Raw genomic sequence first — 24,922 nt, 5'->3', positions numbered from 1 at the left:
ATTCCTATGGACATTATCACACAAGCCTCAGTCTTGCTGCAATTGTGTTAGTAAAAGAAAATGGAAACATACTGGCTTGGGAGCTGTCATTATCACACGTCTCTGCAATAGCATGACTGGGGTGTTTTTGCTCTCAACAGTCCCTCACACTCTCTTCCACACTCTTCCTTAATCTCACCTTCCTGTCTTAGAACCTACCCAGCATGCCCTTCAGTTATTTTTATTTTTACACAGTTCTGGACTTATGATAATGTGATTTTGTTTTAAAAGAAAAAATGTGGGAGAGGAGAAAAGCTTTCTTGGGAATAGCGAGGGTGGGGGGAGACACTGACGCCACATGACTGCCAATATCAGTGCTGCAGAAATATTTCACACTGTGGAGTCATGGAAAAGCAGCATAATTGGGAGGTTATTGACTGGTTTTCCCCATCAATAGAAAGGCAAAATGATATGGATACATATTGCATAAAGCCCCATAATTCCATGGCATTGAGCCATTGTAGTTAGAGTGGTATCAACTGCATTATTTCTGCAATGTAGAAGCAGCCTAAGCCCATCTCATGTTCTACCTGTTTGCTAGTACCTTAAGGCTGCATTATTTCTACAGTGTAGATGCACCATTGATTGCTATCACCACCAAAATAACAATGGTAGCTGTAGCAGGTGCTTTGTTACATATACTTAACTAAGTAACATCTGCTAGCCACACCTCACCACCAATCCTGATGGAAATGTAATTCAACTGTGTTCCAGTCACTGGCAAAAGGGACCTTCTTCTCACCACAATGCTGATGCCCAGAAAAGTAGATTTCAGTGGGAAGTTATGATTGTGGCAATAGTGTCACAACTGAGATACCAAGTAGTGATAATAAATATTGAATTTACCCATAGATTTACACTAGATTTACCCATCCATATTCAAAATCACTAATTAAAGAAGCTGATACAGAATACAGTTGACCCTCTGTTTTTGCAGGAGATCCATTCCAGAGAGTACCACATGTGAAAATGGAGATTTGCCGATATTAAAGCCCATAGGCTTCAGTGGGGCAGGTGCCCACAAGCATGAGCAGGGGGCATGCCATGGGGGCATGCCTCATTGAAAAAAATGGAGTTTGCCCCTCTGTGAATATTCATGACTACAGATCTCAAGTCCACAAGAATGGAGGGGCGACTATACTGGCCAATAATTATAATCACTGTTAAATATTATGGGGCAGGTGAGATGATGGTGTTTACAATAATATGGATTATAGACTGACAAGACAATAGAGACGTGCAGAGCAGTCTCATCTCAGAATGTCTTGTCATAAGTGAGTTTGGTATAATGAGATCTATAGCTTTAAAATACTGAAAAATTAATATATTCTAGTCAAGTTCCAAAATTTTCTTTAGTGTGAGACAAAGGAAAAAGAATCAGAGAAAGAAAAAAGGAGGCAAGGAAAATGAAGACAAAGATAGGTAGTAGAAGTGAATATAGAAGAGATGGAGAAAATGAGAAAGAGAACTATGAGGAAGAAGGAAGAAGACAAATGTAGCCAGGAGGAGAACTGGGTATGGGAGGAAGAAGGGGGGGAAAGGACAAGAGAAAGGAATGATGTGGGAGCAAAAGAAGGTGAAAGAGGGAGAAATGAGGAGAATATGTGCCAGGATAGTTGGGTAGGGGAAGGAAGGAAGGAAGGAAGGAAGGAAGGAAGGAAGGAAGGAAGGAAGGAGATGGGTATAGGCAGGACTTGTACAGGAGAGAAAGAAAAAAGAGACAAAGAGTGGAGAGAAGGATAAGATATTTAGCCAGGAGTTGTGAAAGAGAGAGAGAGAGAGGTTAAATCAATAAATACAGTTGGCCCTCCATTTGCACAGGGGATGTCTTCCAGACACACACACACACACACACACACTGAAAATGGAGGCTCACACGTAGTCAAGCCTCACAGGCTTGAATAAGGTGCGCCCCTGTGCGTGTGGCCCGGGCATGCACGCCATTACAAATAATGGAGGTCACTCCTCCATGCATACTCAAGGTCATGGATCACAGATCTGCGAGTTAAGAGAGGCGACTATAAATGAGACAGAAATAAAGTGATTAAGTGGAAGTGAAGAAGAAAGATATTTGTAGTGTACATTTTGGTAATAGTGCTTCTCAGATATGTTCCTCAGACGAAGAAATTAAACTGTACTGTGGCTTGTTCCATTAGGGTTGGATGAGGAGGGAACAGACATTAATAATATGATAGGAAGAGCTTCAAAGCATCCATCATCGAGTACAATATTTAGTGATATCTGGGGCAGTGTATATTGAACAGCTCAGTATTTCTTCATGTTTATTGGTTCCTTCCAGATACAGTTTGAGTAACTTTGAGAAGGGAAATAGAGAGGGAAGAAAGTAGTGAAGAAAGCCATCTGGAGATCTATAACAACCATTCTGAAGGCCCATGTAGTAGCAATCTGGTAACCCTGGTCAGGCTACTATTTCCTCCAGCTGTTCTCAAAGGCTTAGCTTCATTTCATCCAGACCAACCCACCATAATAAATTGAAGAAATCCCCACAGTGTTTGATATTCCATTAATGATCCAAAAGTTTCCATTATAGAGGCCATTCAATGAGTTCTTTGGTATGTCCATGTGAATGAGTTCTATGGTGTGTCTACAAAGGTTCACAAAACGCACATTGCAGATGAGATAATATGCATTGTCTTTCCAACACTGCCACCTAGTAGTCAAGCAGCACAGTAGCAACAAGGGGGGGGGGCAAAACAATCTACCACTCCTTTCGCCTTTGAACATGAGAATAAGCCTGAAGTAAAGAAAGAAATATATATTTTAGAAATGGACAACTGAAAAAGTTACCTAAGAACCATTGGCTAGCTTAACCATTAGCTTCCCATAATGGAAGGGACTGGGACAAAACTCCAGAAGAGAGTGTCTTGATCATGTGGGCATCAAAATCTCCCAATTTCCAAGTCAGATTTTACAGATTACACTTTAAATTATATCAGCAATGCATGAAATTACAATTATGTAACTGTCACTTGTTGTTGATTATCAAAAGGCATGAACAAGTTTTGCTAGTTGGAGGTTTTAAGAGATGCTACCCCCCCCCCAAAAAAAAGCAACTTCTACAAGATACTGTTTTGTTGTGATGTTAGGGAAGCACAGAGGACTTGTGTATCTCAAGTACCTCAGAGGTGGAGGACATAATACAGCACTGCTGAGCTGGCCCAAGGGTTTTGCTACTTGAGAAGGAGGAGCATATTGCAACTCACCAAATGACTTGTGTCAAGGTCATAGTACTCAAAGCAAAATGAATGAATCATAGAATCATAGAGTTGGAAGAGACTGCAAGGGCCATCCGGTCCAACCCCCTGCCATGCAGGAACTCTCAATCAAAGCATCCCCAACAGATGGCCATCCAGCCTCTGTTTAAAGACCTCCAAGGAAGGAGACTCCACTACACTACAAGGAAAGAGAGTGTTCCACTGTCGAACAGCTCTTACTGTCAGGAAGTTCTTCCTAATGTTGAGGTGGAATCTCTTTTCCTGGAGCATTGCATCCATTGTTCCGGGTCCTGTTCTCTGGAGCAGCTGAAAACAAGTCAGCTCCCTCCTCAGAATCACATTCCTTCAAGTATTTAAACAGGGCTATCATATCACCCCTTAACCTTCTCTTCTCCAGGCTAAACATCCCCAGCTCCCTAAGTCGTTCCTCATAGGGCATGGTTTCCAGACCCTTTGCCATTTTAGTAGCCCTCCTTTGGACATGCTCCAGTTTCTCAACATCCTTTTTAAATTGTGGTGCCCAGAACTGGACACAATATTCCAGGTGGGGCCTGACCAAAGCAGAATAGAGTGGCACTATTACCTCCCTTGATCTAGATACTATACTTTTACTGATGCAGCCTAAAATCGCATTGGCCTTGTTAGCTGCCACATCGCACTGTTCACTCATGGTCTACTTAGACTCCCAGATCCTTTTCACATGTAGTCTCATTCAGCCAGGTGTCCCCCATCCTATAGCTGTGCATTTTATTTTTCCGCCCTAAGTGCAGTACCTTACATTTCTCCCTGTTGAAGTTCATTTTGTTAGCTGTGGCCCAACTTTCTAGTTTATTCAGGTCATTTTGAATGTTGATCCTGTCCTCTGAGATGTTAGCTACTCCTCCTAATTTGGTGTCATCTGCAAATTTGATAAGTATGCTCCCAATTCTGTCATCCAGGTCATTGATAAAGATGTTGAATAGCTCTGGGCCCAGGACAGAGCCCTGTGGGACCCCACTGGTCACTTCTCTCCAGTCCAGGATGAAAAGGAGCCATTGTTGAGCTCCCTTTGGGTTCGGCCAGTCAACCAATTACAAATCCATGTAACAGTTACGTTATCTAGCCCACATTTCACAAGCTTGTTTGCAAGAATGTCATGGGGAAAGCTGTCAAAGGTCTTACTGAAATCAAGGTATACTATATGAGAGTACAATACAATCACCACTGCTCTAAACCACCATTTAACCCTGCTACTCCTTGCTGGGCATGGTGCATAGAGAGGGGGATATGCTGTCTTTCTGACTGAAGTCTTTTTGTGGCCCTGTCCCATAGGGGACAGTGGGAGTTTGGAGGTCCACATTTCTCATAAATGGGCTGCAGAGCAGGAATATGATTGTAGAATACATGTGGGCCAGGTTTGCGTCCTTCTTTCAAACTGACAAGGATGATACAGCATCCTTGATATACTTAAGCAAGTTTGCATCCTATTGATTTTAATGAGAATTATACTTGAACTAATTGCTCCTGCTTAAGTAACCACGACATAACAGTACTATCTATGTGTGAATCACACCAATAGTGTCTGAATTGCTAATGGTATTTAGAGGTTATGTATTTGAGTCACATAAAGATACAAATGATGCCAATTGGAAAGGGCTAGGAGCAGAGCATCATTGTGAGTACTGGGTTTTGCATAAGTCTGCCATCAAATGATCAGCAGGGCCTATCTTGGGTGGTTCACACTCCCTGACACATGGAAGCCAGCTATATTTATCCTGGCTAAAGAATGCTGTCAAGTGCTCTGTACTGTTGATAAGGTGGTAGTGCTGACAACAGTGGGAGAACAAGAGGGAGGAGCTGGAGGGGGGCTTGCCACTGTGGTATTTCTTTGGCCGGGGTGGGGGTCTTGGAAGTAATTCAGCCTCCTTGCACTTCCAGTCCGCTCCTGGCTTTCCCCCTCACAAGCCAACCTCAAGATGCCAGAACCTGCAAAGAAACCAGGTAAGGGGCACAACTGGAGAGAATGAATGCATCTTCCCTGTTTTAAGAGTGCAACTGCTAGGTGGAGCAGCTTTCCACATAACAGAGAGAAACAAGATGCCTTAGCAACGGGGATACTGAAGGGGAAATAAACAGGTGGTTTTCTTTTGAAGTAATTCCATAGAAGCCTAATTCAAGAGTAATTAAATTAAGGAGGATTAGTTTATTAAAGAAAAACCACATGGCAACCACATGCACACCGCATCATAAGGGCAAAAGTGAAAATACTTTATTTTACAAGTTATTTGTTTCCTCTTCTCATTTCCTTCAAGTTTCAGGAAGGATCTTGTGGTGGTACCTCTCCTGGAAACTTTCTGGGTAGAAAAGGGGCTCCTATTAATATTTTTCTCCTTCACTGTCATCCAGGCAAAATGTAAGTTTATAGCAGAGTGAGAAAATGAGGCATTTGAGAGTTAGATGTCTCTCACTAAGATTAGTCCTTGTAGTCATCCATAAATAGTAAATTTATCTCCTTCCTCTCCTTTGAAAAATAATATGAGTATAGAGTATATTTTGTCACCAGAAAAGTCACTTGATACTTTATTTGAAGGGATGTTGAGGTTTAGAGAAGGAAGACAAATTTTAAGATTGTTAATTCTTCATGTCTCATTTTAATCATATACAGATGCAAAATCAGAATTCTTTAGGACATCTCTAAATAATTAACAGCTGTCTTTTTTAAAGCTATGTGCATATTTTCTGTCAAATTCTATCTCTGTAATTATTAGTTAATTCTATTCCTTGTTGTGTTTTGAATGTTATGTGTAATCTGTTAACTGATATTTGCCAAAATATAAGGCCAGTAAAAGACCTTTCTCTCATCTATCACTAGCTGTTAGGTGGAGACTATTCATCCAATATCTGGTATCTCCCTGATTTAAGAAAGGGATCCCCCTCATAATGGTTCTGCACATGGTACCTTTTAAAAATAAATCAATGCTTTTGTAAGATACATTTATTGCCTTGCAGGTTGTATCACTCCTTTCCATGGGAATCCACATGAAGTATCTGACTCATTTCACTAATGACTGCCTCACATGTTACATGTTTAAAGGATGCTTGTAAAAACATAAAATGCATACATGCAAAAGTTTGATTTATAAGTAAGATATGTGTTTGTGTGTGTACATCTCTTAAAATTCTAGATACATATATGGAGGTATAAGTAACTATCAGGAGCATGTGCAGCACAGCAAGCATAGCAGACATCAGAAAGGGACCCTAAAGAAACTAGGGCAGAGGGCTTGTTCCATGGATTATGTGGATAGCAAAATCAATGATATACTTCTTGAAGACACAATCAATCTCAATTTGCCAGATTCATGTGCCTATAGTGTACAAATGACTGGAAAGCCACACATGTTGCATTCAAGCGTTACATTTGGGGAGAGGTGCGCTAAAAAGAACTGGGTGACTTTTAGCAGCAAATAATGTTCTGGTGCATTTTTGAAACTCTTTTTTGAGCTCATCCTAAGCAGCTGGAGTCTTTCAGTCCTCCCCTCTCAAAATGACTTCCTTAGTGTTGTCATCTGTAAATAGATGGAGAATTTTAGGTGCAAGTGTAAATCTACTTTTAGTACTGCAAAGCTTGAAAGTAACAGGCTGCCACTAACATTACCAATAATGTATTGATTGATAAGACCATTACTTTCTTTAATGTAACCTTTGCTCATCATTTGTCAAATATGGGAGGTGGGTTGAGATCATTTTTAGGCTTTTGGGCAATTCTTCAGTTTTTAAAGTACAGACGGCCCTCTGTATTCCCAGATTCTTTATCCATGGATTTAAGCAACCATGGCTTGAAAATTTTATATATATATTCAAAAAGCAAACCTTGCTTTTGCCATTCTATACAAGGGATGCCATTTTACTTTGCCAGTGCATCTATTAGGGTGTGCACATTCAAGGATTTTGGTATCTACAGGGGGTCCTGGAACCAAACTCCAGCGGATACCAAGGCCCCACTGTGTTTTCTTCTTTTAAAATAGAGAAGTAATGGCTTAAATCAAGGTAGTAGTCCTAACTAGTGTAGACCCAATGGGAACTTGGTAAATGAGTAATTATGCAACTTCTGTTGATTGAATAGGTTTACTTTCATTGGGGTCTAGCAACTGGGGATCAGGCCCCAAATGGGAATTATACATTCCTCTAAATGTTGTTGGGCTGCAAATATCCTCAGCCTTAGGCAGCATACTCAGTAAGGGGAAATGCTGAATGTTGCACATCAACAACATCTAAAGAGCTACACGGTTCCCTACTCTGCTTTAGGCCAGTGTGTTAGTAATGTTTTAGAAGTGAGTGATGACTATTGTCATCCAAAATTGGGGGGGGGGGGGGCTGGGGTTAAGAATTTCTCACCTAATACACACACTCCAAGCTCCATAATACTGTTATTATTCCATATTGCTAAAAGAAGTTGTAAAACCATTTCTTACAATCCTCTTAGTGCTTACAATTCCTGCTTTCTATCCACCAGTATACCAACATATAATTTTATTCAGTAATAAGTCAGACAAAAATTCTTAGTAGAAAATTTTCCTTCCTGCCTTGCACTTGTTAATGAATTCCACTTTACTCCAGGGAATAGTCAATTAAATGGCTCTCCTGGTTCCACCACAAACAAATACCCTTGAGAATTTGGGAATGTCACTTTCACTGAGCCCTGCTAGTGATGGCCACCAATTTGAACAGCCTTAGAAGAGGATTAGACAAAGTTTAAGACTCTATGTACCTACTAATCATAATAGTTGTATCTTGATACCAGTAGCAGAAGCTGTAAGGCTCTTTTTACCAGTTGGTGGACAGATAATGTTTCACATATCCTCCTTGTAAGCTTTTCCTAGGTATAGGGTTGCCGGTTTTCAAGGCCTGGCCCTGACTCTCCAGTTTTCAGTAGTCATCTCCAGGTGGGAGATGGGGATGCTAATTCTCAAGTTCCTCCAGAAAAGAAGAAAGGATTGTGTGCAAATCTCCTGCACAGCCACTAGAGCAGCAGCTTGCAACAATGTGCATGACTTAATAGATTTTTGCTTCAACTTATAAAGCAGTGATGGCAAACCTATGGCACACGTGCCAGAGGTGGCACAGAGCCCTCTCTGTGGGCATATGTGCTGTCGCCCCAGCACAGAGTTTGACAGAGCTTGTTACTAGAAAGCCAGAGGGACATGGCACTTTGCAATAAATAAGTGGGTTTTGGGTTGCAGTTTGAGCACTCGGCCTCTAAAAGATTCACCATCACTGTTATAAAGATTCTCCAGGGGATCTATTATTACCTTTCTGTTCCCTCCTCATTGTGGCTCTAGGGCCCCATTCCCACTGGCCCAGTTAACATGGGTGGAACTGGGTAGATCCGGATGCCCCTCCCCCGAATCTCTTCATTAGCGAGTGCCTACTACAATTGAGGGGCATTTTAACCCGAATGCCTTATCGGGTTTAACTTGAGGGCGCCTGCTGTCAATCAAGCGATCATCATAGGTGACGTTTGCAGGGGTATCGGAAGTGTGCTTCCCACCTCCTTTTTTTAAAGAGCCATGCACAAAATGCCCCAAAGTGCGCACATTTTGTCAATTTAAAATCTCTTTGTGTGTGTGTGTGTGGGGGGGGGCATTTGGGTCAGAGCAGGTTATGATCTGCCCTTGATGGGCCTAGGGTTGCCATAATTGTCCACTAAAACCCAGGACAAAATGTAGGACAAATTCTAGACCAAACTGTAGGACAAATGCAGGACAAAACTCAGCCCAAAATGTAGGATATTTAAGGTCCTCCATTTTTATTAAATGTCCTACATTTTGGGCTGAGTTTTGTCCTGCAGTTGTCCTACAGTTTGGTCTAGATTTTGTTCCACATTTTGTCCCGGGTTTTAGTGGACAATTATGCCAACCCTACCTTGGCCCCATTTTCAACCCCAAAATGCAAGCTAATGCATCCTGTATCCCCAGCTCCTTGCCACCCCAGAATGCCTCTTACACATGTAATAATAATAATAATAATAATAATAATAAATTCCTCACCTCGGAAATGCCAGAAAAGGATGCGATTGTCATGCATTCTTTTTTGCTTTTAAAAGCAATTCAGGGCTGCCCCTGAATTCCTTGCAAAAGCATGTATCGTTTTGCCAATTGCCTAATTGACAAGAGCAACAAATGTAACATTCGAATTATAGCATTGATTCGCAAAGGAAAAAAAGGCTAGCCCATTTGCAACATTTCCCCTTTGCTGGAAGCCAGCAAATGAAAGGGAAAGGGAACAAGCTGCCAGCCATGTTCTATCTACCTATATATCTGCCTCAAGAAAAAACAAAACAAAACATGCACACATTTTGTCAAAATTAATTTTAAAAAAACAAAAAAGGGAGGAAAGTGCCTAATGGGAGCTCCATTCGTGCCCTGCCTTTGACCTGACCTGAACTGACCCATTTCCTCCTGCTTACACTTTCCCATTGCCTTCCACTGAGGCTGAGAGAGAGTGACCTGTCAGTTCCAACTAAAGTAGACCCATGGAATCAATTGGGAATAAAAGGGAAATGCATTCTGACTGTAGCATCTGCATATAACACTAATAATAATAATAATAATAATAACAACAACAACAACCCAGGAGCAAGAGGAAATGAAAGTAGCACAGTAGCACAAGCAAGCACACAGATATGTCACCCAAAAAATCATGTGCATAAATTGTCAGAAATAAAAGAGGCTCCTTCTGCTGCAGCTGGATTTCCCTACATCCCCTGGCTTAGCCCCACAGCTCTATTTCCCATGGCAATCCTCCTCCTCCTCTTTCCTTCCAACCCTCCCCTCCCAAGCTGCCCTGGCTCCTTCATCCTCCTCCTCCTGCTCCATTAGAGAATGCCCTCCATGGCTCCCTTCTTCCCAGGGCTCCCTCCTCCTCCTCCTCCTCCTCCTCCTCCTCTTTCTCCTCCTCCATCACTTTCTCCACTCCCCCTCCCTCTTACAGCCCTTTGCAGCCCAAAAGTCACCCTGATTTCCCCTTTTGCCTCTTCCTCCAGTCCTTTGGCTCTTTCCTCCTCCTCCTCTCCCTCCCCCTCCCCTCGGATGAGGGGAGGGAATGCTCTGACCTCTGCCCGCCCTCCGACCCTAATCCCTCCCTGAATTTGCCCCGATCGTGATCAAGGGCAAGTTCATTTTTCGCTGAACCCGGGTCTTTTGGGAAAAGACGGATTTTAGCCCGATTCTGGATGCCCCGGGGTAAGGGGCATTTCCTTGTGCAAGCCTCGACATGGATTGTGACAGAATCGGGCCCAATATGAACTTCACATGCAAATTTAGAATCCTGAACCAGGTTAAAATGTAGTCTGAATGGCCCCTAGGACTCACTCTCTGCTCTGCATCCACCTCCTGGGTAAAAGCAAGGCAGCTAGTTTAAATGGTCTTCATCCCATCTCCATCAATAGATGAGAATGTTTAATCCTTTTTTACATTAAGGTTCCCGTCCTAATTTCCAGACAGCAACATATATTATGTGTATGCATGTGTGCATTAATGACAAGATGTGAACAAGTGTCATAGGTAAATGCAAAAAACTGGTGCGCACAAGCAGTTATGCTTGCCAGGATTTTGTAAGTACTTTGGCATTGTTTTCCTTTGCTTTGTCCTTTACATCCTTTGTTACATGCCCTAAGTTTTACCCTTGACTTATCCATGGGTCATATCAACATCCATAAATTTGGCCCCAAAACCTGCCCTTGACTTATACATGAGGCTGACTTATACACGAGTATATAAGGTATCACTGGGTCAAGTATTCTCTCTCGTGTTTCTTTAAAGACCAGGGCCTTGGACATACATAAAATAACGGTGGTGTAGGTTACTGCTTTCAAGTAATTTGTGGCTGAGCACACCCATCAGATTTGAGCCTTATAAAAGACTGAATGAGCTTTGTTGGGAAGAGAGCAAATCTCACCTGCTTCTGAGATGCTGTGATTTAATTAAAACCTAATTTTGTTTTATATTGTTTTATTTTATTTATATCCCATCTTTTTCCAATATGGACCCAATGGCAGCTTAAAATATAAGTTAAAACAATATATAATAGATTGGCTACCATCCTGTTCATAAGGATATTATAAACTGGGCATATGATCTTGTAACTGCTAGGGATTCACATTTATTATCATAAAAAACTGAACGTGATCCCCTAAAACTGCCTTTGCAGCCTGGCAACAACCTTCGTGAAGTGTTTCAAAGACACTGCAAATCAAGGTACTGGGAGATGACTTCTGCAGCAGTCTCCTGGTCGTAGGACACTTGGACCCATACAGACAGGCAAATAAAGCTGCTTTGGGTCACTTTGGAGGTATGCTGTTTAAATGATACACACATCTTATGAGGCCAGAAGCTATGCCAAAGCTCCAGTCCTTAGATGCTCCAGTCCTTAAATGAATCATTTACCTGTAAAGTGACCCAAAGCAACTTTATTTTGGCCTGTCTGTACAGACTTCTTGAGACAAACTGTTGAGGTCTCTCCAGCTGCCTCTTCTTGATACACGTTGTGGCTCAGAGAATGCTGCAGTTATCATTTCCTAGCACCCTAATCTCTGGCACCTTGGAAATGCTTCTGTTGGGGCATTGCCAGGCTGCAATGCTGGTTTTTTCAAGTGGCACCATAAGACATAACTACAGTGACAAAACTCCACCACTGTAGTTAGCCTGATATATAATAATTATAATTATAATTACACTGTAATTATATAATATAAACAGCTAAAATAAATCAAAAGTTTAACAAGCATTAAACCAACATACTAGTGAAAAGATTATCTATTAAAAACACATTCAAAGCATGGTTTTAAAAATGCAGCAGACTCCTGCCCTGACCAGTTAAAAGCTGAAGGCTTATTTAAATAATAAAAAAAAAGTATTTGCCTGCCAGCAAAGAGTAGTAATGGCTCAGTGTGAGGTAATTATCTTTTTTGTATACTCCTATCTTTTAACCTTTTGGGGATACATTTGGATTAATTTAGAAAATTTCTTGCAAAATATGAAGCAATCATACATGGTGGCCATATTTTCAGGATAGTGGCTTTCTGCAGTCCAAGAGGAGGGGGGCTATCAGGGCCATTGAGTGAAAGAGGGATATATCCAGGTTTTTGAGGGACAAGGAGGGATGCTGTGAGCAGTTTGAATGCTTTAGTATCACTTTGTGGTGGTTTGCCACCAGATTTCAGCAACAACTCAAGTGGGAGAGAGATTGCACCACCAATGTTTGTCTTCCAGCATGACTTGGAAGACCACTAAAAGAGGACTCCTGCCACATATGGCTGGTGGGCCCCAATTTCCCAACCCCTGTTTGAAGTGAGTGGGAAAGAAACCTTCTAATGCAAGCAGAGAGGTGAAATGTGTATTTTATCTTCTTGTGTTAAGCTAAGAAGTACTTTTATGGATCTGCTCATTCTACCTTTGGATTGCGTTGTACATATTTATTATTATATCATAATGTTGTTGTACTGTATCATGGAGAGATATGTGGCATAATAAAAGATTTTTTAAATGCACAAATGCAAAGATTTTAAAATGGTGTCCTGCACAGAACAGTATGTTACTTAGGCCAACCAGATTGGATGAAACTTGAAAAGTGAACTGAAGCAGTCTCTTTGACCTCTAAAGCGAAGTAGCTGTTGTCTGAAGTAGGCTGTTCATGAAGCTTTGGAGAAATTTATATCATTTAGCACCTCTCACAGGCAAGCTTTTCATGAATGGAAAATTTTTCCTTCCATAGAAGGAAAAAGAGAATCAAGTGTTGGGTGTGTTCAGCTTGGAGAAGAAATGACTGAAGGGTGACATGGCTGTACTCTTTAAATACCTCAAGGGCTGTCACAGAGAGGAGGGAGTTGAGCTGTTCTCTGCTACCCCAGAGGGTAGCACCTGGTCTAATGGTTTGAATTTACAGGAGAGTATATTTTGATTGAACATTAGAAGGAATGTTTTGACAGTAAGAGTGGTTTGGCAATAGGACCAATGGCCTAAAGAGGTGCTGTGATCTCCTTCTTTGGACATCTTCAGAAAGAGGCTGGAAATCTACCCACTGAAAATGCTTTAATTGGAGCGCCTGCCTTGAGGAGGGGGTTGACTCAATGTCCCATGAGGCTCCTTCAAACTCTATGATTCTAAGAAAAGGGTGAAAATATAAACACAAGGAAATGCTGTGCCAAACAAAAACAAAACTAATACATTTATAATAAAGTACAAAGGGGCTATACAGACTGGCACTTACTACCTGGGAGAGTAAGAACCATGGCAGTGGTTCTGAGAGTTGACTTGTTACTGTTGGTTGTATGAGGTCAGGTCTTCTCACTAGTCACTAATACATTCCAGTCTACCAAGCTATGTATAGCTATTGTATGGATTGTTGTTGCCATTACAGTCTTCTCTCCACATTTATGGTTTTGACTTTAGCAGATTTGATTACGGATTTGAATAATTTGTTCCCTCTAGGAATCTCTAGGTCTTCCAACATGACTCTATGGCCACCTTTTGCCAGAAGTTGCTCTAGAGGGTCTAGAGCAGTGGTTCTCAACCTTCCTAATGCTGTGACCCTTTAATACATTTCCCCCCAACCACAGAGGAGCGGTGTCTCCATTCCCAAGACCATCGGAAATATGTGTTTTCCAATGTTCTTAGGCAACCCCTGTGAAAGGGACCCACAGGTTGATAACTGTTGGTCTAGAGATTCCTAGAAAGAACACTTATCTAGGCATTTGTAGGTCCTACAGCACAATTCTATGGTCAGCCTCTAGTGAATGTTGACCATACAGCTGGACTGTAAGATCTAGAGATTCTTAGAGAGATGTTCTCCCAGATTTTAAAAAAACAGTGTTTTTTATTTGTTTTTTCCATTTTCATAGAGGTCCTGCACACCTAACTCCAGAGAATGTGAAAGGCCCATTGTATCTGCTGTCAAGGAGCCCTCATGGTGCAGTGGCTAAATGGCAGTACTGCAGCCATTCGCAGCCACAGGGTTGTGAGTTCGATCCCAGGCAGGGCTCCATAATCCACTCAGCCTTGCTATAGGTCGCTAAAATGAGTACCCAGCTTGTTGGGGGCAATTAGCTTACACATTGTAAACCGCTTAGGGAGTGAAGTGCACTGATAAGTGTTATAGAAATGTACTTGCTATTGCTATCAAACTGACTTTGATTTATGGGAACCCTGTGAGTTAGAATTATGGCAACCCTATGACCTCCATGAGTCCTGGGGGATTATCACACAAGAGGCTTACTGTGCAGTAAAATGCTCCAGAAGCGCAAAGGTGTGATAGCTGTCCTCAAAGCATTTGTGGAGCAGCCATTTCTTCAATAACTGGAACTTCCATTTTGAAGAAATGGCTGCTCCATGAACACTTTGCTGACAGGAGAGGAGAGGGAACACTTCAGCGACGCTTCAGAAGTGCAACCGGCTATGACACCGTTTATGCTTCTGGAGCTTTGTACCATAATTTAATCCACAGTAAGATCAGGTGTGATAATTGCCCTGGTGATCAGCAAGCCTAATCAAGTCTTACAATGGCTTCTTTGAGTAAATCCATCTATAATTTGGTCTTCCTTTTTTCCTGCTCCCTTCCACTTTACTGAGCATTATCATATTTTCCAATGAGTCATGTTGTTTCATGGTATGTCTAAAGTACGATAGCCTCAGATTAACCATCTTGGCCTCTAGAGTTCAAGCCTGATTAGTACTAAGGTTCATTTATTTGTCCTTTGGGGTTATTAGGATTTCCATAGTTGGTTAGAGTGGCTTTTTAGGGTTTCAAATTGAAATGCTTTGAAAACACTGAAAACATTAGGCGTTATTATATATTTTATGTGTTTTATCATATTTGGAACAATTACAGTGTCTAAACCAAGATGCAAGAAAGTGGGCTTCCCAAATACTGCATATATACAGTTTTATGGGAGCCTCTACACACTTACAAAATCTTGATATTAAACTAGCTAGTGCGAATGGGTTTTCAGTTCCAAGAGAAAAATATTTTTCATGAGTATAGGACTGGGGAATGAAAGTAACAGCAATGGTATTCACATTTTTTCTTCAGATCAGTTGCATCCCATTTAAGAACTCAAACGTGCAATGAAGCATAGATAGCTACTCAAACTGGAATTTTTATCTAGGTTTTCTAAATTCAGTTAGTTCTCAGTCTGAACAACTTGGAGGATATAATTCCAAAGTAAAACTTTAAGGAGTACTTAGGGCATGCTTTCATTTGCAGAACTGAAAGCAATATATATACACACACACACACACACACACACATACTGTTTTATGCATTATTGTACCAAGGAGACAACAGATGCACAGAACCATTATAAATACAAGGTTATAAAGTAAGCTGGTCTGTGTATGAGCTTTACTGCCAGGCTTTTACTCATGTTACTGGAATTTACAGCCTCAGCTGCTGAAAGGGAAGAAGAATGTAAGATAGAGAGACTTAACAGCTTGGGATCAAGGAGTAGCTAAGCCTTTAAGTGCATAAAGTGCCTTTGCCTCTTTCCAGAAAAGGAATTTGCAGTAACTTTATATAGTTCCAGGGCAAAACATTTACAAGCTCTCACTCAATGCATTTGAAACTTCCAAGTGCACAAGCCAAACCTATTGCCAATTATTTTACTGATGGGGAGAATAATAATTAAATAAACATTATTAATTTAAATGTAGAAAGCAAATGTCTTCCCATGTGACCTGAGTTATGTGTGTGAGAGAGAGAGACTTCGAGTTCCTTGTCAGCAACCCATGGATTTTATAGGATTTTCTTAGGTAAGGAATATTCAGAGATAGTTTTGCCAGTTCCTGTCTCTGAAATATAACTTACATCACCTGGTATTCATTGGCAGTCTCCAATATAAGTACTAACCAGGACTGACCCTGCTTATCTTCCAAGATCAGACAGGATCTAGTGCCTTTAGGATATTTAGACCAACCTGGGTTATACAAGCGATATAAGATGAAATTCATGGAAAGTACTATATATATATATATATATATATATATATATATAAGTAAATAAAGGAAAATGGGACCATCATTCTCAAAAATCAGTCCCCTATAGCTTAAAATTGCCATCTCTTAAATTATATTTTCATGCCACAGTGAATTGAAACTCGGAGCTGTGCTGGGAGCAATGGTCAAATTATAGAAGCGTTTCCCCTTCATTGTTAGATTCAAAAGGGTACAGGGGGACTGTTGGAGGAATTATGGTGTGGGGCTTCTTGTACCTTTGACTAAGTACCCCTACACATACACACACCACACTTTTTCTTCTATCATTCAAGCATTGTGTGAGAAGAAAGTCAGTAGTCTCATAGTGGGCCCACCATGGGTTAAGGATGCTTTGATGAACTAAGTCTTGGAATGTCCAGGAGTAGAACCCCATGCAAAATCTATCTATTTATCCATGTGCGTGTGCCTGTGTGCCTTCAAATCATTTTGTCATCCTATGGTGACCCCATGAATTTCGCAGAGTTTTCTTAGACAAGGAATACTCAGAGGTGGTTTTGCCACTTTCTTCCTCTGAAATAGAGCCTGGTATTTGTTGGGGATCTCCCATTCTAATACTAACCAGGGCTGACACTCCTTACTTTTTCCAAGATCAGATGGGATCTAGTACCTTTAGGGTATTTCTAAAAATGGCTGCGGAAGCAGCTTAGATTACCCTGGCTGCATCTAGGATGGACCCAGACAGCAATTCAGTGGCAATTTATGTGTGATAGGAACCGACTGCCTCCCAAATTAACACTGAATTTGGGAAAGGTAAGCCACCATGCAATAGGCTCCAAAGTCCTGCTCCTCTAAGTGTACAGCTTTAAAAAAATCTTGTTCTGTGGTGGGATGGAGGCTGGCTTCAATCCTTGTTCTCTTCAAAATTGGTCACAAAGCAAAATAAAATTAGTCAGGTTACTTTATTCTAGTCTGTAGGCAACCTTGGTATATCTGATACAACTCTGAGCTGGACATCAGAGGTGTGCTGTTGCCCTTAGTTGGCCATTAATCCCTGAAGACTGGCAGGGGAAATTGTGTTTCTCTGTTAATTTTCTTTGATCTTGTTTTGACAGCTGTTGACACTATTATGCAGAGGCAATACTGTATTTCCAGTCCTCTGGCAAATTCATACGACTGCTGCTGAATGATTCTGCTCCTATCTGGCAAAGGAGATACAAGAGGATTATCTTGTACATTGAAGAGTTCAGCAATATTTAAACCTGAACCATTCCTGCATGAATTACTGTGGGCTCTTCTTATCTGTGGGCTCACCATCCATGGATTTGAGCTTCCATGAATGACAAGCCCCGTTGTTATAAATGGCCACACATACATACAACCACACAGCGGCTGCATTCACATCACACGACCATAGGGAAAAAATGGGACTTATTTTTTGCTATCCACCAGGGGTGGGGAGGGATTCACAACAGATCTCCTGCAAATAACAAAAGGCCACTGTATATGTCTGGGCAAGACTGTGTAAAAATTTTGGGTCAAGTAATAGCAGTTGTGACATCCATTTTTCTTCCCCAGCAACTCCTATTGATTATGCAGTGGTGGATTCAGACAACTGAAGCCAAATTCATGGAGGGAATGTGGTTTTAGACAGGAAGATCTGAGTCAAGTAATTGTTGACTGATCAAGCTTCCTCTTGTCATTCAGACATCACATCTTTGTGTGAACATTGATTACAGACGCTTCAGGAACATGTCTGGCTCTAAAGTGGGATTTATTAGATTTGGATATGGTAAATATTATTCTGTCTTCCATAACTACTGAGCTTGATTACTCTATGTAGGACTGTCCTTGAGAACAACCATGGTGCAGATGGACAAAACTCAGTAGTCAATTTTCTTAAGGAAAAAGCCTTGTTGGATTAATTACACCACTATTCTGCTGGTTTATGTGGGCGTGAATACGATTTAAGACATTTGTAGCCCAGAGAGCCGGATCCCTGGCTGCTGTGGAACAACTTAAGAAAGCCATAAGCCCGTATTGTTCCACTCCTTTGCTAGAAACTGATGTAGTTTCACAGGGTTCAGCTATCTACAGGCTAACCTGTGGATGATTTGTACCAGAACAGGAAAGAACTTTTGTAAGGAAGGCATTTTAGCACACAGTTTGTGGAAAATTAAAATGAATACCTTTCAGGAAGAACTTACTATTCCAAAAGGAATCTGTCTGTGAATGATCTTGAAAAAGTCAAGCTTAATGTAGCTTAATGTGAATGGAGTAAAACTAAAATTTAGAAGTTGATGCAGAGAAAGGAATTTGCTGTTCAGATTTGAAGGAGAAAATGGGTCGGTGTGTGTGTGTATTAATTAATAAAGCTTGTAAGTCATTTCTTGTACAAAATGCTGTGTACAAGAAGTGATGCTGTATACAAAAAACGCTAACATGAGACTAACATGGGGGAAATAATATGTGACTTCTAGGTGGGATCATGTAATTAACTTTAAAACAACAGTGATACAGTATAAATAGAAAAACTCCCTATAAATAGAATAGAAACCTGCCTTCTTGTGAATGGTTTACAGGTCAACAACAGTTCTTGCCAGTGACATACTCCACATTTAAAAGTTGGAGCTTCTACAGGATGCATTGTTGTCAAGCAATTAACATATTTATGGATAGTTTTGTAGCTAACAGGATGAGTGACAACAACTGGGCTTCTATAAAAACTGTTTCCCTAAATCTTTTTATCCCCAATGCTATGGGGAGAAGAGCCAAGTAGTAGATGCTTCTTTGGGGTAGCCTGCTGAACTGGCTTGACTCCCAGATGTACTGTATTGTAGCCATTTTTAGAAACTTGTTCAGTTTTGCTCTCAGAGTTTGCTACCTAGGGAATCTATCTGTTTAGAGAGGCTATTAACAGCCTGTGGTTCAGTGCAACACAACACCCAACACCCGGTTAACTTTTTAATCTGTTTATAATCCTGCATCTCTTTTTTTAAAGCCAGTTTTAGAAAGCAATAGGCCAGAGGATAACTAAATTCATTATGTATATAATATCCTGCAAATCATACACAATAGTTTTGTGTTTTTAATAATAATAATAATAATAATAATCAAAAAACTTGAAATCCCTAGGAAGGGGGAAATCCTTTTATTACTTTTTGTTGTTGTTGTGCTGTTTATCCATAGAATAGCGGTTTTAGTTTTGAAACTGCAATGGGATTTCTGTATTTTAACAAGTATTCATGTGAGCTGATATGGACCAACTGCTGTGAAAGGTGGCATATAACTCTATTTGAGGACTTTTACAGACAGGCCAAAATAAAGCTGCTTTGGGTCACTTTGGAGGTATGCTGTTTAAATGATGCATGTGTCCTAAGAGGCCAGAAGCCGTGCCAAAGCCACTCTCCATTCCTAAGGAGTGGAGGGCAGCTTTGGCACAGTTTCTTGCCTCTTAGGATGTTTGCATCATTTAAGCAGCATACCTCCAAAGTAACCCAAAGCAGCTTTATTTTGGCCTGTCTGTATGGGCCCTTTATCACACCACACCCATTCCCACCATGATCGCTTTAATGAAAGGAAGTGTATACATACTGGTTGGGGAGCACTCCCTCTCCTACACACCTTCATTAGTGCAACTGGCTGTTACTGACCCCTCATACTCTCTTCCACCCTTGTCCTTAACCCCGGCTCCCTGCCCTATGCCTTACCCAGTGTGTATGTGTCTGTGTGTGTGCTTCTTTTTCCTCAACACAATTCCAGAGTTATACTAATCCCACAGTTTTAAAAATAAAAGTAAAAACAAACAAACAAAAACACCAGCTCTTCTGGAATAGCAAAAGGGATGGGAGACGGAGACATTAGCAGCATGTAACCACACAATCCTGGAACTGCCACAGCATAAGTTCTAAAACCCCATTTTGACTGTGTGCATAGAGCTGGCCATAGACAAAACATCAGACTATTCTGTGCTGCTGTGGAGTAACATATTCCAAGGGTAGGGATATTCATGCCCAAAGCGAGATGAAGATAGGTGGAAACTTGAACCAGTTCCCAACAGAGTCCTCTTTTGCATGTGCAAGTTATTCTAGGAATGGTTGCTGTAGAAATAGAAATTGCAATAGACAGCAGCAGAAAAATGTTTAGGTGTGAATCCATTTTCAGCTTTGCAGTTTCAGTGAACCAGATCCTCTTGCTCAAACACGACACAAAACTTTGAGGATGTCAGAAACATCAGGAGATCCAGGAAGGGAATGGGGAAGAAGGCAAAGGAAGCAATGTCTTTCCTCTTCAGTACTGGTCTCCCAGCCAGTAAAGGGCTTGGAGCAATTGAGCCATTGGTAATCAGGCCCTGTCTGCATCCTTGTTGAAATTCTTAGTAATTACACAATCTAAACAAACCCATGGTTGAGGTAAAATCTGAACCATGGAGGGGTTGTCATATACTGCATACTGAATGAAAATGCATATGATATTCTGATTTCAAAATAAATAAGAGTAATTTGTGTGAGTGAGCAGCTCCAGTTCTAAGAGTAACATTTTCTGTAAAAACAAACAAGCAAACATATCAAGCACGAGCAGCAGAACTGAGAAAAAAGGATGGACAGGTATGTATTTTTCAGTCTTGCCACTAAAAAAAATAGACTTTTTGTTTTCTTGTCAGCTTCTGCATTCATCAAGAAACCGAAGACAACAGAAGCCATAGAAGGAGGTGTTGCTATTTTTGAGGCAGAAACAGAGAAGACAGGTATCAAGGTGAAGTGGCAGCGAAATGGTTTGGAAATTACAGCAAGTGAGAAGTACGTTGTCAAATCAGAAGGAAACAAGCACTCACTGACCATTAATAATGTTGGAAAAGAAGATGATTTGACATATGCTGTCATTGCTGCAAGTTCCAAGGTCAAATTTGAACTCAAAGTTAAAGAAGCAGGTAAATTAGGTTTAACACAAATGTACGTATAACCTTGTTTAGTTGTCCTGATGATTATGAACAGTGTAATATTTCAACAACTTTTGCTGGAAAGCATTTAAGAGGTAAACCAAAGAGCTAATGGGGTTCTCTTCTAAACTGGGAAACTACTTTTTTGCACATAAGAATCTATTTGGTGTTTAAGTTGTCTTGTTAAAATGGCATATATTATTATTATTATTATTATTATTATTATTATTATTATTATTTGTATTCTGCCTCTCCCTGTATTGGATCGAGGTGGATAACAGCAAACAAGAACAATGAAATCAAACATGAACATCAATAGATAAAAGCATAACAGGACATATTAGATCCTAGTTCCCCTATCTCCCTCCCACCTTAAAATACCATTAAAAAACAATTCCCAATAGAATGGTTAATAAAATAGATCGAGATCAAAGTCCGGTGGGTATAGCTAAACAGAGAGTGAAAATTCTGAGGAGATCAGTTAGGGAAGGCCTGCTGGAAGAGATCTGTTTATATTGCCTTCTTAAAGGCCTCCAATGATGTTATATGACGGATCTTATCTGGCAGGTCATTCCAGATTTTTGAAGCGGCAACAGAGAACGTCCTCTGGGAAGTTGTCTTCAGTCTAGTTCTCTCTAACTGCAGTAGGTTCTTCCCAGAGGGCCTGAGAGTGCAGGAGGGATTGTATGGGAGGAGGCATGAACATAACTGAATTGGTTTATAACTTCCAGAATCCCTTAACCAGTATGACCATTGACCATTCTGGCTGTGAATTTTTGGAAGTTGTAATATTTTTTAAAGAAAATGTATCCAGGTTCTGGTCCAGTTAGATGGATCCACCAATTAGATGGATCCAGCAAAAAAAAAAATCATGAATGGAAGGGCTCCTTCTATCAATGGGAGACTTTTTACTGAGAAGAGCTTCACACTGGCTGGATGAGAAAGGCTGTAGTCTTCTTTAGATGAATGGGGGAGAAGATAATTTGAACAGAGGGAAAAGGAAACTCTCCAGAATCAGGATCGTCATTAAGGTGTGTGGGAAGTACAGAACACACCAGATGATACCTTAAGGGGGTGGCAGCACTGCTCCTCAAACATCTGCCTTTGGGCAAAAATGAGCTGGGATGTTCACCTGTATCCTAAAATGCTGGAGCTCAGTGGAGGAGATGGTGTGAGTGGGGCAAGATTCAATGGGAGGAGAAAGAGGCCTCGGGTTTTTCAATTTTTTTAAAAAAAGAATTAATTATTATGATTGATGAGTAATGTTACTGTAGTACAAAAAATATTACTAAGGATCCAGTATGGTGTGGTATGAGAAGAGGAGGTCAATGGAGGGCGATGACACTGTGAGTTGTCACACTGGGTGACACCAACCCTAGTGATGCCACTGTCCAGAATCATGAGGTAGCTGGTGCCAAGGCCTGCAGAGTTCCTACTGGCAGTGGAAGCTGCAATTACACTTTATGTTATGCCTGCATGTGAAAGAGAACTCTGAATCCCACTATAGCCTGCTCTTATATTTCCATATTTCTGAACCTTTAAAGAGGCCTTTTTAAACCAGAAAGCAAGGCTAGTTTTGTAAACAAATGTGCAGTTATACACAACTTTGCATTTTCTTGATCTTGGTGCTGACTCAAGGCCAGTTTACAACAACGACAATTTAGTAATAAATTCATGATAAACTGGATTCTTTTGTTTCCTGATTTGTTGCCAGTTCTGAATGTTCTGTATGTCAGTCATTGGATCCTGAATGTAACAAGAGATGCCATTTAAAATAGCATACTGCCTGCTCTCCAATTTTCAAAAGAGACCCACATTTTTTGCATGTCTCTTAAAATAATGAGACTCTTCATAACATCCTTTCTAGAAAAGATGGAAGAGATCCCACAATCTAAAGCTCCTTCTGAACCAGCTGTCTCTGATGTACCTGCAGAAGGAGATCCCACACCTACAGATGGGAGCAAGGGCTCAGAAGGTAAAATAAAAATACAATTCTGGGAGTATCCTTTTTTGATATGCTGGTCAAAATAACCCAGATTTTTTAGTGCATCTTCATTGTAGGAATAATGCAGTTTTATACAACTTCAACTGCCATGGCTCCATCCTACCGAATTCTGGGATTGTTGTTTGGTGAGGCACCAGCACTCTGTGGCAGAGAAAGCAAATGCATGTGTAAGAGTACAAATCCCAGCCCCTAAAGTGGTGTCAAACTGCCCTATTTCTACAGTGTAGATGCACCCTCAGTTTTACATCTCTTCCTTCCATAGCTGCACTGAATTATATAGAATTTCTCCTCTCTCAGGATTGGGTCTAGCACCAGTAAAGCTCCCATATAATTCAGAGCAGCTGTAGGAAGAGTGCCTGTAAGATGACTTCTACAAAAGTTGTTTTTAACCTTTGGGTGGAGGGCCTCCAGAAGTGGTGGAAATGCCACCCTCACATCCCTTAGAGTACACCTGGGAGCATTCTGGAGCAAAAAGTGTTAAGAAATTGACCCTGGGAGCAAAAATAACAACCCTGGTGCTACATGCAACCCATGGGCCATATTTTGCCCATCCCTGATCTGAAGAACACAGCTTGCAATGTTTGTGCTCTGATACTGACAGCATGAGAGTCAGTGTGGTGTGAGCATTGGACTACGACTCTGGAGACCAGGGTTTGATTCACATGAAACCCACTGGGTGTCCTTTGGCAAGTCACACTCTCTCCGCCTGAAGGGAAGGTAATGGCAAATCTCTGAATAAATCTTGCTTAGAAAATCATATGATAAATCTGCCTTAGCAAATTGAGTTGGGAATTCAACCCTGGTCTCCAGAGTTGTAGTCCAATATTTAAACCACTACACTACACAGGCTCTCAAAAAACAAACAAACCAGTATGTGAAGTCAAAGGCTTTCATGGCCGGCATCCATAGTTTTTTGTGGGGTTTTGGGGCTATGTGGCCATGTTCTAGAAGAGTTTATTCTTGATGTTTCGCCAGCATCTGAAGATGCCAGCCACAGATGCTGGCGAAACGTCAAGAATAAACTCTTCTAGAACATGGCCCATAGCCCGAAAAACCCACAAAAAACTAAACAAACCAGTATTTAACTCTAGTTTCCCCTCCTTTAGCTCTTTCTACAGAAGCCCAGGAAAAGGTACCTGTGGATCCTATTGGCATCTTTGTTTCTCGGCCACAGGATGGAGAAGTGACTGTGGGTAAGTGCATAGCCTTGCAAAAAAATATGCTTCTGCTGATTGGGGCAGATTCCCAGATGAAGGACAATTAGAAGACACTGTTCATTTATTTTGTATTCTTCTCCTTAATGGATTGTCCATGGTAAGAAGAATGGTGATAGAAATGACTGTGGTAGAGGGGAAGAGAAGGAGATATTAGCCATTATGTACAAGACTCAGAGATGCAGTAAAGGGCAGTGGACAAGGGAGGGCAATGGCACGATAAAAGCCTTATTTGGAATTCACTCTGTTGTCTTTCACCTGTGGTATGCCTATTGATTTAATGAGATGTTATACCTTGCAACATGCATTCAGCTTAATATGTCTCCCTCCCAAGGTGGGAACATTACATTCACTGCTGTAGTAGCAGGTGAAAGCCTGCTGAAGAAACCTTCTGTGAAATGGTTCAAGGGAAAGTGGATGGACCTAGCAAGCAAAGTAGGGAAACACCTCCAGCTTCATGAAACTTATGATCGAAATAACAAGGTAAAACTGGCAGGACAGGTTCTTTACTCTATATTTTTATT

At 40.9% G+C, this 24,922-nt stretch overlaps 1 protein-coding gene across 1 annotated transcript in view; it reads left to right on the top strand.

Annotated features, from left to right (window-relative positions):
• Window positions 1-5,230: 5,230 nt before the first annotated feature.
• Window positions 5,231-24,922, top strand: part of MYBPC3 (myosin binding protein C3) — a 111,661-nt gene continuing 91,969 nt past the window's right edge. The window contains exons 1-5 of the mRNA XM_089523128.1: window positions 5,231-5,255; window positions 20,904-21,170; window positions 23,047-23,154; window positions 24,291-24,377; window positions 24,733-24,881. Of these exons, the coding sequence (XP_089379254.1) occupies window positions 5,231-5,255; window positions 20,904-21,170; window positions 23,047-23,154; window positions 24,291-24,377; window positions 24,733-24,881 (636 nt within the window). The remainder of the gene's footprint in view (window positions 5,256-20,903; window positions 21,171-23,046; window positions 23,155-24,290; window positions 24,378-24,732; window positions 24,882-24,922) is intronic.

Source organism: Sceloporus occidentalis, unplaced genomic scaffold (genome assembly GCF_023333645.1).
Source record: "Sceloporus occidentalis isolate IW3139 unplaced genomic scaffold, rSceOcc1.0.p SCAF_4, whole genome shotgun sequence".
NCBI classification, from domain to species: Eukaryota; Metazoa; Chordata; class Lepidosauria; order Squamata; family Phrynosomatidae; genus Sceloporus; species Sceloporus occidentalis.
This window is presented reverse-complemented; position numbering and strand designations above follow the sequence as displayed.